This window comes from Tetrao urogallus (assembly GCF_951394365.1).
Source record: "Tetrao urogallus genome assembly, chromosome: 1".
NCBI classification, from domain to species: Eukaryota; Metazoa; Chordata; class Aves; order Galliformes; family Phasianidae; genus Tetrao; species Tetrao urogallus.
In genome coordinates this window covers 103,439,278-103,452,034 of record NC_136813.1, presented here as the reverse complement: position 1 = coordinate 103,452,034, position 12,757 = coordinate 103,439,278, and the positions used below count along the sequence as shown (strand labels likewise).

At 35.6% G+C, this 12,757-nt stretch overlaps 1 protein-coding gene across 3 annotated transcripts in view; it reads right to left on the bottom strand.

Annotated features, from left to right (window-relative positions):
* DCAF6 (DDB1 and CUL4 associated factor 6) overlaps positions 1–12,757 on the bottom strand; it is a gene marked incomplete at both ends in the record, with an annotated part of 81,090 nt that overhangs the window by 43,415 nt on the left and 24,918 nt on the right. For all 3 annotated transcript variants that reach the window (XM_079547064.1, XM_079547065.1, XM_079547066.1), the window contains 4 exons: positions 2,555–2,769; positions 4,537–4,672; positions 5,723–5,836; positions 10,675–10,860. In XM_079547064.1, the coding sequence (XP_079403190.1) occupies positions 2,555–2,769; positions 4,537–4,672; positions 5,723–5,836; positions 10,675–10,860 (651 nt within the window). The remainder of the gene's footprint in view (positions 1–2,554; positions 2,770–4,536; positions 4,673–5,722; positions 5,837–10,674; positions 10,861–12,757) is intronic.

The window sequence follows — 12,757 nt, the reverse complement described above, 5'->3', positions numbered from 1 at the left end:
ATGCAAAACCTCTGAAAGTAAATTAAAGCATTAACGTTCAGGAGCCAGCAGATCTGGGAAGAAAGCTTCACATTTTCTGCTCTGCAGAACTTAATGCAAGACTGAAAGAAAAATACCATTTAAATTAAATTATCTAACAAAATGAAATTGCAGAACATGTTCTGAGCATACAGAAGAATATTTAGGATCTGCTATTAATAAGTAGTCACAATCTTCCCTCTCTGTAGAAAAGCAGGCAATCAATTCTCCACCTTACATTAGATTGCAATTACACAGGAAAAAGAAAGATGAGAAACCATTTATTTGTGGCATCATTTTTCTGAGTTTCTCCTAGCATTCCTCTGTCTCAATCAGGTAACAGTTTAACTCAGCTGGACGTTCTTCCTCAATCCTACAACTCTCTATCCAAAACAATATTTGCAAAAAAGAAACCAATCATCCAGAGGGAATGGGCTTAGATGGAGAATTCAGAAGCATGGGCATGGTGTGAGGGCAGAGATGTTGTAGGTACGGACACAGGAGGACAACACCTCAGCAGCTCACCAGTGGTACTTCACTGCCCTGCAAAGGTTGGGCCTTAAATACAAGGGTAAATAGAAGGACTAAGAACAAGCATATGGAAGCAAATGGCATGCCATATTGGCAGACCAATAGTTCTCCGGTCAGTGAAGACATCAGGGGGCTGAGAACTCATTGCAAATTCCCTTAAGAGCCCTGTCTCAGGCTTAAGATAAAGACTTCTGGACCCCAAGGATTTTATGAAAGAGGGAATGTAAAGCCAGAGAAATGGAGTGGATGGTTGGGGTTGGGTGCAGGAGGAGGGTGAGAGAAATATAATTAATGGTAGTTAAAGAGATTTGTTTTAAATTGATCAGAAAAGTTAGACTAGGAGGGTCAGCATCACTGTAAATGAACAGATAATAAACAATTGTGCTTTGGTTATGCTGCAGAGTCCATTAGTTTTGCTCTGTTGTTGTGGTGGATCATCTCTCTGGTCTACATGCTCTGTATCCCCTTATTTCTGCCCTTAAATGATAGCTTCTATCCAAGTGTTTATACTTGACGTCAAGGAATTTGCTTTTGGTGGTGAGGAAAATAACAGAGAATACACCTCAATTACTTGCCAACATTGCTAGTTTTATATCCTGATGTCACATAAATGCCTTCTCATCGTTAAAAGAGGGAAAAAAGTCAAGAATGAAAATCAGAGTGATAAAATATATTAAGAATACCATTCTCAAAAGTCAACACGTAGTACACAGTCAGCTTCGTAAGACAGATGAGAGAAATAAAAGGCTAAATTTGTGCCTCTGTCTACAGAGTATGCAAATTTTGTCACACAATTTGACAGTCATATCTCAATCTAGGAGCAACATCTATCTTCAACTTCAGTCTACTACAGAAAACAGAAGGAAAAAGCTTCTTTTCCATTTCATACATGTGGCAAATGGTACATTCTGCTTTCAACTATTAGTTACTCTCTGCTTTAGTCCTCAACTCTACATCCTATTGTAAAAATACTTTAACTGGTTTCATAAAAATCTGTTCAAACAATTGCACTTTGTAATTTCATTGATATTTCAAAAAGCATTTTGGCTAAATTTTTCAAATCTCAGAATGTATCTTGAATTTTATATAGTTCTATAAAATTCTGCTGTTTAATACGACTGAATGATATGGGTACAACAATAACTAAGATCAAGATCCTTGTCCACGAGTATTAAGTTAAAGAGCTCTGTGTCAAAAGCCCTATAATATAACTCCTCTTCCAGTATTTGTCAGAGCTTAAATTTCTCTATGAGCTAGGAACAGCAAAGTTTCCATCAAAATTTCTCCAATTTCCTACATTACTGGTACCCACAGGTACACAGTGATCATGGTGAAAATGCTAAATTATCATCAAAATAAAGGTAAGAAATGATCTGTGATTCTCATTTCAACACAGGTACTCCAAATTCTCATCAGCCCTGAGAAGAGGCAAGAATTTTTTTTTATGAAAGCAAAACACTCCAAAGTTTTAGGTACAAAAAAGCATTGCCAGATAATCGGAATCCACAAGATGAATTTCTCTGAACATATCTCCTATCTTGTACGTCTGGATTTAGTTACAGAAAAATTATAGCTAAGTATGAATCTCTGTGGCACTGGCTTATTTCTAATGTCAAACTGGGAAAAACAGAAAGATGGTGATTTTACGTGTGTCCTTCTAGAAACAGCTTATTTTATGAATGGTCAGGGTATCAAGTTCCATTAATATCAGCCTATGCTGAACTTCCCATATAAGGGAAGCAGAATATTTGCCTTTCTCCGGCAAAACCAAGACCTGCTTATTCCTCAAAGTTTCCTTACCAAAATACAGAAGACCCAAAAAAACTAAAACCACAAAATCCCATACCCCCAACACCAGTACTGTAGATACTCTAAAACTATTTTAAAAGCAGTGTTTGAGAATCAAATGATGGCTCAAGATTCATTTCAAGGCACATACAACTGGTAGGATTGACCTGGGGATGGGGAAGAGAAGACATGAAAACAGGTCATCTTAATCACTTGCCTCTTCTCGTCTCTCCTCAGAGGAAGGAACTTTAAGTTCTCGTGCTGTATCATCCTTGGGATCAAACAAGTATATGTAGTCTGAAGAGTAGCTAACAAGGATCTCTTGACCATCTTCACTATAACATAGAGATGTTACTCGGCAAGATTTGTTATTGAGATGAGGAGGAACAAAACGTGCCACCATCCCAATAGTGCCCCTACCAGCATAATTCCCTGTGTGAGAATGAGAAAGAATACATTCACCATTGTAAATTTTCTACAAGCAGTTTCAATATCCTCCTTAGTTAACATCCAAATATGATCAGAGAATAGCTAAGCAACCTGCAGTTTTTGTATTAAATTGGTTCTGAGTAGTGACAAATCAGATCTTCTGGTGTGCAAAAAAACCCCAAACTGATTTGAACATTATAGAAAAAGATGAAAGCATGCAGACAAACATATGTCACGTATCAATCACATGATGGTATGTGGATACCATCTGTAATGTTTAGTATAGATGGAAATTTAGGAACTGAAGATAATAATAATAATAATGCAATTATATACATTATAACTATATATATATATATATAACAATAATAATGCAATTATGTACCACCACACAAATTTGCAAGGAAGTCATCCTATAGAACTTGGAAAATTTAAGGACATCTTCTCTTTACTTTCTAAATGATCTAAAAAAAATACCAGTTTTTCCTTCTTTGAGACATGATACTGTCACTTTGAGACTGCAGAACTACACAATACATTGGGTTTACATGATAACCAACCTCCATTCTACGTGCTAAAACAATCTTCAATTCCAGTATTACAAACTTGTGAGCAGAGGAAAATTACCTATAAGACAGCTTAACAGAGAAAAATAGATTGTTCCAAAAACCTATCATATGCCACATAACTGCAAGGCACATCTGCTTTGGATTAGCACATGGAAAAGCATGTGCAAATTCAGAGTTTGCCATCTCACTGTATAAGGAATAAAGCTGAAAGTTTAGAATGAAAAAAACTAGTTTGCTCACTAGCAGCTATCATGAAATTCCTCACTCTTAAAACAAATTTAAAAAAATACAATAGCAAAATGCTATATCAATAAGTCCAGAAAATCTACAGTCTTCAAATAGGCTTGCATACCTGAATTCATCTTCCTGTTGTACTGTAATAGGGGTAGGTGTAAAAACGAAAAAGCAGTGGTGTTTTTGTATTGTTTTTGTTGGGTATCTTTTTGTTTTTAAACAAAACTTCAGGGGAAAAGCAGAACCTAACATTTACATTCTACATTTCAATCAGCCTCCCCAGAATCTGTTCCTCAGGCAGTTCTCAAGAACATTGAGATATAATACGAGGGAGAAATCTTATGAAAACATTAGCCTGATGAAAAGATTATTAATGTTCATTAAGTGATCTTTTCTGTTTTTTTCTCCTCCATTACAACAATCAACAGGAAATGCTGCAAAAATGATACTATGACACTGATTACCTTTATGAATGTGTATACACAGGTATGTATACTAATTTCTACATAAGCTTAAATGTACAGTCATCATGCACTACAAGTAAGAGATACGTTAGTACTACATACTCACTGTAACTTATCACTTCATTTTTTTTTAATAAAATCCTTAGTTAGCATCTAAAGACTGCCAACTCCTAACTGTACAATTTGTAACTTTTCAGAAAAATTATGTTAGATATAGCAACGACTTCTGCAAAGATAAAGAGATTGTATGACATTATAGACTATATAAGATCCCTTCCAGTAAGAAGCTTCCTTATTTGAAGATTTCTATAATTAGCAAATATTAAAGTGAAATGACTCCATTACTGAAAAGCATAGTTCTCAGAGAAGAAAGCTCCACTTCATTCAATATTACATTTCAGCCATTCACCATTTATTTTTGGGGAAAAAAAAAAAAAAAAAAAAAAAAGAACCTGAAATTAAAATTGCTCATAGAGAAGCTTACTATAAAGCATGGTTCTCACCTGTTGCTCTTGTACCAAGCATTCGTCGATCATATATTCTTACTGAGCTATCAGAACAACCCACAGCAAGATAGTACGGGATTGGTGGACAGATAGCTACAGAAGTGGCAGCACGACGACAGTTTATTAAAATATCCTGGAACAAAAGAAAACAAACCCCCCATTCAAACAAGAGCTCTGAGCATCTGAAGTATAATTTTATTTTTTACTTTAGGATGCAGGCCCATTCATCAAGGAGTAATTCAGAAAGTCAGGTCTGGCCCTGTGAAGACAGGCTGAAAATATGCCAAACAGAAAACCCACTGCAGAGAAGGAAAGCTATCACTGAAATAGATACATCGTGAGATTAAATGAAAGAGAAAAACAAACAAAACAAAGCAAACTAACACGGGACAAAACACAGCAACAAACATTTGAGAAAAGATAAGCATAGCAAATACAGATTTATAAACTAGCTTGCACATTGTATTTTCTTATGCAAACATAGGTAACTGCATTTAGTTGGAAAAGTACCAAATACGTCAAAACATAATTAGAGTGGATTTCATCTACAGGCAGATAATTGGATAGATTTTAATAGGACAAGGGACCAATGAAATTCCTAAAACTCAGACGTGCAACAGAATTAATCAAGAGCTGTAATCTGGTGTCAGTTTTTTCTTCAATTCAATAATGTTTCTGAATTCCAAACAGTGGAAACAACTAGTATCTTACCTTCTGGGGAGTAGCACCATTGACTAATTTGATCTAGTATAAAGTCATTATGAAATCTTTTCTTATGGTGGGACAAAAGATGGCCAAAAACACAAAAGTGCAGCTGATTTTCATCAATAATATTTGCCTTCAACTGCGCACTCCACAGTAACTAATGTAAACCAAGCAAACAGATTCAGTTTCAAGGCAGAACCTTTTCTACAGCATCTGAATCATCACACCACGGAAGCTCCTAAAGTGATATTACAATTTAGAAAAAGGGGGAAAAAAAAGAAAAAAAAACCAGGAGTAAAAAAAAAAAAAAGGAATGCTTGAACTTTTTTTTTAATGTTTCTTGGGAAAAATGTTGTCATCTCCACCAACGACCCTGAAATCTATTATTTCTAAAAGCCTTACCAGAATTCAAATCCTATGTTTGTATGATGTACAGCTCTACATTTAGGTCATCTTTATTAAAAGATTTCACTCTTACATCTTTACAATCTTCCTTTGTGCAACTTGTTTTGATTCGAGTATCAAACCATCGTACAGTGCCATCTTCACCACAAGAGAGGAAAGTATAGGGATCATTTGGTACTGTCATAATCTGCCCAGTGGAGGAAAAAAAAAAAAGAGTATTAACAATTTGAAAATAAAAGCAGCATCAACATTTTGAGCAACAGTAAAGCCTGATCCAGTAATGACTCACATTAAGCCTTCTACCAAGACAATGAAGAAAACTGCATTAATATTTACTGAAAATGAAGAAACATCTAAAGTCTGAGCTACAGAAATTGAAACAAATTGTGTGGTATGGGACAAACAGAAAACACGTGTAGAAATAATTATAAGATCTGACCTATTATTTTGTAATAAGCAACATGTATCAATTTGCTACAATAACTCAATGGAAGCCCAGTTTATTTTCTATGAAGTGTAAGAAGGCAATAAAAACCAAAATCCTCCAAGTCTGAATGACATGAATCTGCTAATAGCTTTTACTCCCACTGCATTGTTTATTTGTACTTTAAACAGTCCCCTGAAGAAACTATGAGTAAAAGGCTGTTACTAACCTACTCTCACTTTATTTTTCTACTTTCTAAGAGAGCACTGTATGCACCATTATATTGATCTCTCAAACTAGGAAAGACTCAGATGGCATCTTATGTGTAGTTTCATTCAGGAAGCCCTCCTTAAGACAAAATAAAAACATCACGTTAAAGCTGAATTCCACAGGTGGATGAACACACAAGAAGTGACATGATTCTATATGCCATCCCCTAAACACAAAACAGAGGATATTTTAGAAATTGGTGGCGTCTTTATTTATTTGCAATACAGCTACCAGTAACTTAACAGAAATTTACAGAGCTACAAAATCAGTAATTGTGTAATACGCTAATTGAACATAAGCAAAAGATTGATTCTTCAACACTTTTTATACAACGCTTTTTTTTCAAACTCTTAGTGACAGTAGATATCTGTAAATCGCACTACCTGAAGTGAGATTACAAAGGTAATCTCTGCAGGATTCACCAATTTTTCACGTAACACTCAGTATATTACCTAAAAAAATATGTATGCTCTGCCAGTTTTCACTGACAACAAATAAGAAATTAAACAAGGAGAACAAAGTCAAGGTTTAAATACCAATGGAATAACAAAATTCTGAGCCATGACTATGATTCTTGCATATGTTAGTGTACTGCATTGAAAAGAGCATTTTTTCACTACACATTTACTCAAATTAATAACTTTATTAGTGTAGTTATTTAAGCCCACTACATCTTTTCAGCATTTACCTGCGTTGTGGTGGAAAACTTGCAATGAAAACATCTACTCTGTCTCAAGTATTACACTGAATATAGTACAGCAAATCAAATTCAGACTTCTAGCCATGTTTTATGTTTGTTCCTGATTATACCATTTCACAGTACAAATGTAAAAGCAAGGTACATACCAACACTTGGATATGCCCATTTTTATGTGTGGTGCTAATGAACATATAGCAAATTCATAAACATTAAAATAAAGAAACACAGAAGTACATACCCCAATAATAAAGAGTTGTTGACAATAGATTTAAGCTCAAACAACATATTTGAGTTCAAACATTATGTAAAAGCATTTTGTCCTGTCAATCCCGTGTATTCAAAAAAAAAAAAAAAAAAAAAAACAACATAGTGATGTGATAATTTTACTATTTTGAGAATGTGAAGGTAAGAAAAGAAAAGTTGGAACTTGATCTTTAAAATCCCTTCCAACTAGAGCCATTCTATGAATCATTCTGCAATTCTATGGAAGAGCTGTACATTCTTCTCCTATGATGCAATTAACATGAGCAGTAATAAAGCATTTGGCTGAATAAAAATGAACTTGCAATAGCATTTTATAAACACATTTTCCTGCTTACTCTCTTACTCTTACTCTTTTAAGTTCTCCCCAGACTTAAAAATTGTAGACAATTATCTCGCAGTTCATAATGATCTACACAAATTTCTACATTATTCTTTTTCATTGTTTTCGTACTGCCTGAAACAGTCACAATTTTCAACTTTTAAGTGCAGTATAAATCCAAAATGCATTCAAATTTATAATTAGTACCTCCAGGCCAAATTACATTAGCTTTCGTTATCTAGAGAATCTGATGAGTCAAAGTTCTATATTTAATACAATGATGTGGTGATATACAGCTGGGTAGTAATATCACAAAATTTTACATGACTTTCCCACTCCAGAAAACTCTCAGTGATTAAGTTGTATTACACCAGAAGCTGAGGCTACCTCCGAGTCATTTGCTTCAAAAGAACTGGTATTTACTGCATTATACTTCTACACAGCAAGGCCCAAACAAAAAAGGTCTGCTATGCCCAAACAGGCTTTTAATGCTCAAATATCAAACAGATTTAAGAAAGTAACAGAATTTAAAGCCTGAAAAAAATATTTTATAAACCTACGCATCGAAGACTTTTTGAAGATAGTTATCAACTTTTTGATACGTAAAACCTCAGTGCAAAACACACTAAGAAAAGACATTTTTAAAACAACCGATGTTGTAATGGGGACTGGGAAATAGCTTCCATTAATGATATTTTAAAATAACAAAAATAGTATTGGATGTCATCATTCGAAACAACAGTAACGCCCTCTTTTAAACATTATTTGCTGAATAAAACTAATCTCCAATACTACCATTTTGTGTGTGCAATACAGCAGTCAAATGGCCATACTCTCTTCAACTAACGAAACTGAGCTGTATTCCATACAAACAGACATTATTTAAACATAAGACGACTATGTGGTAAATAGTAAATCTTTCATTTTGATTTGCTGGCCTGTTGGGCAGTCCTTATTTCTTCTAAACTGTTTTTAAATCTTTCTTTTTTGTCTGTTTTGTGGAGTTTAATTTTTTTTTTTCTTATTAATATTTGCCTTTGCCATCAGGTCTAATAGTTGGAAAAACACACACCATTGCTACTGCTGACAAACAACATCTTCCAAGAATTGATCAGCATCTCACAGTAAAAATTATAAGTGCTATGTTGTAGCCTCTGTTGACCCTTCTGACCCACAAGGTCAACTGGCAACTGCTTTCACTGAACTTTATCAGTTTGACCATTTTTTAACAGCAACACCTGTTGACAGTCATTTCAGTGTAATCAACCAAATTGTTGGCCTACCCAAGTTCAAGCAAGTCAAAACTGTGACTTCTAGTAATTGTACTGTCATCAAAACTTTCATTTACTGCACTCATAGCAGCTGACCCCAAGACCCTACCTAAACTTCAGGCATACAGACTCACTGCTCTAATGACAGACAGGTCTCCTCAGCCCAGAGTCCATAATCATTCCCCTATTCTCATACTCCAAACTTTTTTGTATTAAAAAAAAAAAAAAACCTCACAGCTAGCTACCCAGGAAACAGAAACCATCCGAGCCACAGACTGGCTGCTCCTTACATCCACGGCCAGCCATCAAGCAGGTCCTTACTTCGCCAAGAGGTCAGAATGCTGACCTTGACAGACTCCATCCTCAACCAAGGACATTGCAGCTCTAAGAAACAGCATCACTGCCTCCAGATGTTCTTTACCAAAAGGCAGGGTTTATCTGAGGTACAGAGAACATCCAATCAAGTTGTAGAATCCTCACACTAACACACAGACTACTATATATAGTAAGCTCCGGTGGCAACTGAGGCAGTTTAAGCTTCTGGCTGAAGGCCACAGGACTGCTGCTTTTCAAAGGGAACAGTAGTTTCTCAGCAAAAGCAAACTCAAAACTAAAAGAGGAAATGCAGGTCTGGGAGCCTGAAGAACATTTTCCAAAACTGAAAATTAGACTACAGCCTTGAGTTAAATGCAGGAAAAACAACCATATGACAAAATCCAACAGATAAACAAACCACAATCCCACAAATGTCTACAGAGTCAATAATGCCAGGTTTGCTCGACCGTCTGACCTACAAGGCTACCAGCAGACAAAATGTTTTTGTCAAACACTTTAACTGAATATATCATAACTGTAAGGATACTTCTACTATGTGATTGAAAATGAATTCTCACACAATCTTTCCACACACCTCAAATTCAGTCAGTCTTAACAGATGTGAATCAGATTTTAAAATGTTAAGATTTTTAAATAGTTCATTCATTTTAAATGCAAAGAAAATTTGTTACAAAATCTCAGCCAAATAATTACAAAAGCGATGGATTTGAGGTTTTTTTCTTTCGTATGTCATACTTTTAACCTAAGAAGAAAATAGTATAAATTGTCCCATTTTAAAACAATTAAGCTTTACAAGTAACAGACTTTGTAGTCTAAAGTAAATATGCCAGTTCAGATCATCTTCCTAAACTAAGCAGCACTTCCCTTCTCCGCTTGCCTACTTATATAAACAAGACAGACTTTCACGACAGGATTGAAACGCTGGGTCTAAATTTACATATCATCAGTTAACCACAACACAAAACATAGAAATTACCTAAAACTTTAAGTACATTTTTCAGATAAAATTATTCACAAATGCTTAAGTAAGAATTTCTTAGGATTTAAATTGTGAAGAAGCACTGGAAATATTTTTATTGCTCCACCCATCTCCCCCCCAGATAAAATCAAGAGGTATAGCATAGCCACCAACTCCTCCTCTGTCAATTCAGAAGGAAATTCACAGCACAGTTTAAACGATTTTTGCTGCAGATTATAGTTTTCATGAACGTTTATTTAGCTATTTTATTTTCAAAGAGAGCAGTCTTAACTACATTCACTTTTGGGAAATTTTTCAAACAATCTATTTTTCTTCTAAAGCCTACTCTGTAAGAAAAATAATCAGAAATTGCAGAAGGAAGATTCTTTAGTTCTCACTTTCATCATCTAGTTAATATCTTGCACAACAACACATGAAAATATGTACTCTATCTTAAAATCATTGTATGCTTTTGTGTGTTACCTCATAGGTGGTTCCATAGTGGCACGTGTACTGGCATTGTCTGTTGGTCTCCGCATCCTGTTCAACATTAGTATAAAAGATGACCCCATCACCGGAACAAGATACAATCTGTTTGTCATTGGTGCATGGTAGGAATTTTGCACTAAAAATATTAGCCCGGTGTCCTGAGCGAATGGTTGTTAAAACCTACAAGAGAAAAAGAAACCTGCATCAGGTTAATAATTTCAAAGCAAATAATACATTTCAAAGAAAAAAATACATTTAGGTACTATAAAAGATCACTCAAGTACAGGCTGCCGGCGATGCATAGTTTAATCCCAACAGAAAAGAGAAGCTGCCTTTGCACCACATTTCTTCTAAGAACTAATTGGTTCCACACTGACCTTTGTACTTACCTAAAGTAGTTTGCAAAATGAAAGTTATGAAATGCAACTGACACCTTTTGTTTTTAAAATGCTAGGTAAACATAATCACATCAGGTTTCTCGAATGAAACCATTTGTCTGGGATGATAATACAGCCAGCCTGCATGCCAGTGACTGATTTAAAAGATATGGAAGAGTGTGGGTAGAGCAGCATTCTAATCCAAGTCAGCTTTATACACTTAAAGAAAAATGATGCTACGTGTACAATAAACACACTTCAAAAGAACTGAAGTTTGTAAAAAAGGATATTTTGAAGCCAGTCAAATAAAAGTTTAAGAACACAACCACTGGGCAGAAAAATAGTTTAGGAGTTGAATTCAGTCTCAACAAATGCCTTCCACTTACAATACAGTAAAGAAGCATATACTTTATTTTGCCCTCACAACTGGTTTTAAACACTTTGTGATGACTCTTTTTTTATTTACTAACATACTTTTGATTAGTCTATTAAAACTGAAATAAAAATCCTCGATATACCTTCCTGTGCACTGATGAAAATTCTACACTTCAGTCCATTTTCCTGCCTGTACATTAAATGCATTTTAACCACTACCTATGGGAAAATGAGATCTACAAAGCTGTTTGCAGTATTAAAATGCCTTCAAAATTTCTACTCCATTATCTTGATCAAATAAAACATTTTGCAAATTAAGCTGCTCTGCCAGTAGTAACCGATGCATAGTATTTTACAACATTCCACTTTCAAAGAGTTTACAAAAAAAATTTAAAGGGTATTCAAAGCCTCATACTGGAAGAAAAATAATAATAATTAACCAGAGGAGAACACATTCACTTTATTTCAATAAATCTGTCTATTAATTTAGACTTGTCCACATTTTCAAATCTTCAAAACCCAGATATTCAATTAAATGAAAAACTCATTTCAAAGGAGTAACTCAGAACAAGAAGTCCACAGGGTACTCTAGTTCAGCTAATAGTTAAAAATGTATCATCTAACAATACATCTTTGACTTTAGCTGTTGTTACTATGAATTAAGTCACTGAACGGCTTGGAATGGAAGATCATCCAGCTTCAATCCTCCGCTGTGAGCAGGGCTGCCACCCACCAGCCCAGGTTGCCCAGGGTTCCATCCAACCCAAACCTGCACACCTCCAGAGCAGGGGCACCCACAGCTCCTCTGAGCAGCCTATGCCAGTGCCTCACCGCCCTCTGAGTAAAAAGTTTCCTTCCAACAACTAATCTAAATCTCCCTCCTTCTAGTTTAAACAAATTCTCCATTGTCCTATCATGATCAGACTGTAAAAGTTGGTCCCCTTCCTGCTTATAAGCTTCCTTCAATTAGTGGAGGGCTACAATGAGGTCTCACTGCCTTCTCTTCTCCAAGCTAAACAAGCCCAACTCCCTCAGGCACTCTTCATAAGAAATGGTACAGCTCTCTGATCATCTTTGTGGCCCTCCTCTGGACCTGCTCCAACAGCTCCATGTCTTTCTTGCTGGAGGACCCAGATCTGGATGCAGTAGGGTTAGGGTGGGTTAGGTGGAGCCTTACAAGGGCAGAGCAGATACAATTACCTCCCTTGCTCTGCTGGCCACTCCTCTTTTGCTGCAGCCTGTGATACTGTTGGCCTGGGCTGCAAGAGCACACTGCTGGCTCATGTCCAGCTTTTTTTCCATCAAGATTCTCAAGTCCTTTTCCT